This window comes from Myotis brandtii, unplaced genomic scaffold (assembly GCF_000412655.1).
Source record: "Myotis brandtii unplaced genomic scaffold, ASM41265v1 scaffold952, whole genome shotgun sequence".
In the NCBI taxonomy this organism is placed as follows: domain Eukaryota; kingdom Metazoa; phylum Chordata; class Mammalia; order Chiroptera; family Vespertilionidae; genus Myotis; species Myotis brandtii.
Genome location: NW_005371930.1, coordinates 442,560 through 443,887, shown reverse-complemented (window position 1 = coordinate 443,887; position 1,328 = coordinate 442,560). Strand labels below are relative to the sequence as shown.

Here is a 1,328-nt window from a genome sequence, read left to right as displayed (position 1 = left end):
GAGGCCCACAGCCCCCTTCCCTCGGACCCTGGGACCACTCCCCCGCCCCCCGGCCTCTGAGGAGCGCCCGGGGCTCCCGCTCTGTGTCATCGCAGTAAAACTTAAATGGACGCTGGGCCCCCCCCCCCCTTGTGTGGGAAACATTAGTGGGTTGTTAAAAGGGCCGCTTTGTTCCTCAGCCTGCTCCTTGAGTCTAGACGATTACCTTCCTTCTAGACTTTCATCTCCCCATTGTGCAACCTTTTACGGCCGCTGCCTGGGGGCAGGGCTCCAGGACGCTCCCGTTTAACTGGTGGGGAGCCCCAAACCGCAAGCTGCTAAGGGTGCATCTCGGCCTCAGAGGGAGCCCTGCCCTCCGGACTCTGAGAAAATCCACGCCCTTCTCTGAGCCTCAGTTTACTCATCTGTAAAATGGGCTGTGAAGGCAAAGGCGTTTGCTAAGAACTAGGATGAGGGATGACTGTGCAGCCGGGCGGAGGGGATAACGAGAGCACGGCTACCGCCAGGGTTTGAAGCCACGCAGCCCCTCCCACGCCCCCACCTCGCTCTTTGTAAGCCGGGCGTCTGTTCGGTGCAGACGCCGCTGCTCGGTAACCAGAACTCGGGAAACGAGGGAGAGAGGGGGAGACAGACAGGGTCTGCTCCCCAGCGCGCGCCGAGTGGGGGCCTGGCTCGCTGCTCCGGCCTCAGCACCCAGCTCGGCCCCACTCACCCCAGTGGGACACGATTGGAGGGAGGTTTGGCTGCACAGATTCTGTCCGAGCTTCAGACAAGGGAGGGCCCCGCTGAGGCAGCTCGGCCTCCGGGGGTGAAACCAGCCTCGCGGCTGCCTTGCTGGTCTCGCGGTGGCCAGGTGAGGTCGGCACCCCCGGCTGACACAGGGACCCCCACAGGCATCTGGACGCCCCAGGTCGGCGGAAGGGTCCCTGGGCCCGTCTCTAAGTGCTGTCTCCGGGCGTGTTCACCGTGAGCCCTCGCCTGGTTTGGCGGAGACGGGCGCCTGTCAGCTTCTGTGTCCTGGCAGCCCTGCGGGTGCGTGGCCTGTCTCCGTGTTGGCCTGTGTGTGTACACGTGTGTGTACATGCACGTGCACGGGTGTGTTTGTAACTGTGTGTGTAGGGGACCCTAACACCCCAGGACGAGCAAGAGGACCCCCCAGGGGAAGCTCCCCCAGAGGTTGGGGACCTGGCACACTCCGGCCCCCGCAAAGCCCCCCGTGGAGACGTGGCTCACGTGATGGAGTGGTTCCAGAACACACAGACGGGCTTGGTGCGCTCCCGGGTCTCCAGCAGCGCGAACTGCACGCGGACGGGCCTCTGCAGGGGGCT

General features: G+C 64.5%; 1 protein-coding gene across 1 annotated transcript in view; it reads right to left on the bottom strand.

Annotated features, from left to right (window-relative positions):
• CELSR1 (cadherin, EGF LAG seven-pass G-type receptor 1) overlaps nucleotides 1-1,328 on the bottom strand; it is a 109,059-nt gene that overhangs the window by 9,437 nt on the left and 98,294 nt on the right. The window contains exon 25 of the mRNA XM_014533162.1: nucleotides 1,234-1,328. This exon is cut by the window's right edge and continues 15 nt beyond it. Within this exon, the coding sequence (XP_014388648.1) occupies nucleotides 1,234-1,328 (95 nt within the window). The remainder of the gene's footprint in view (nucleotides 1-1,233) is intronic.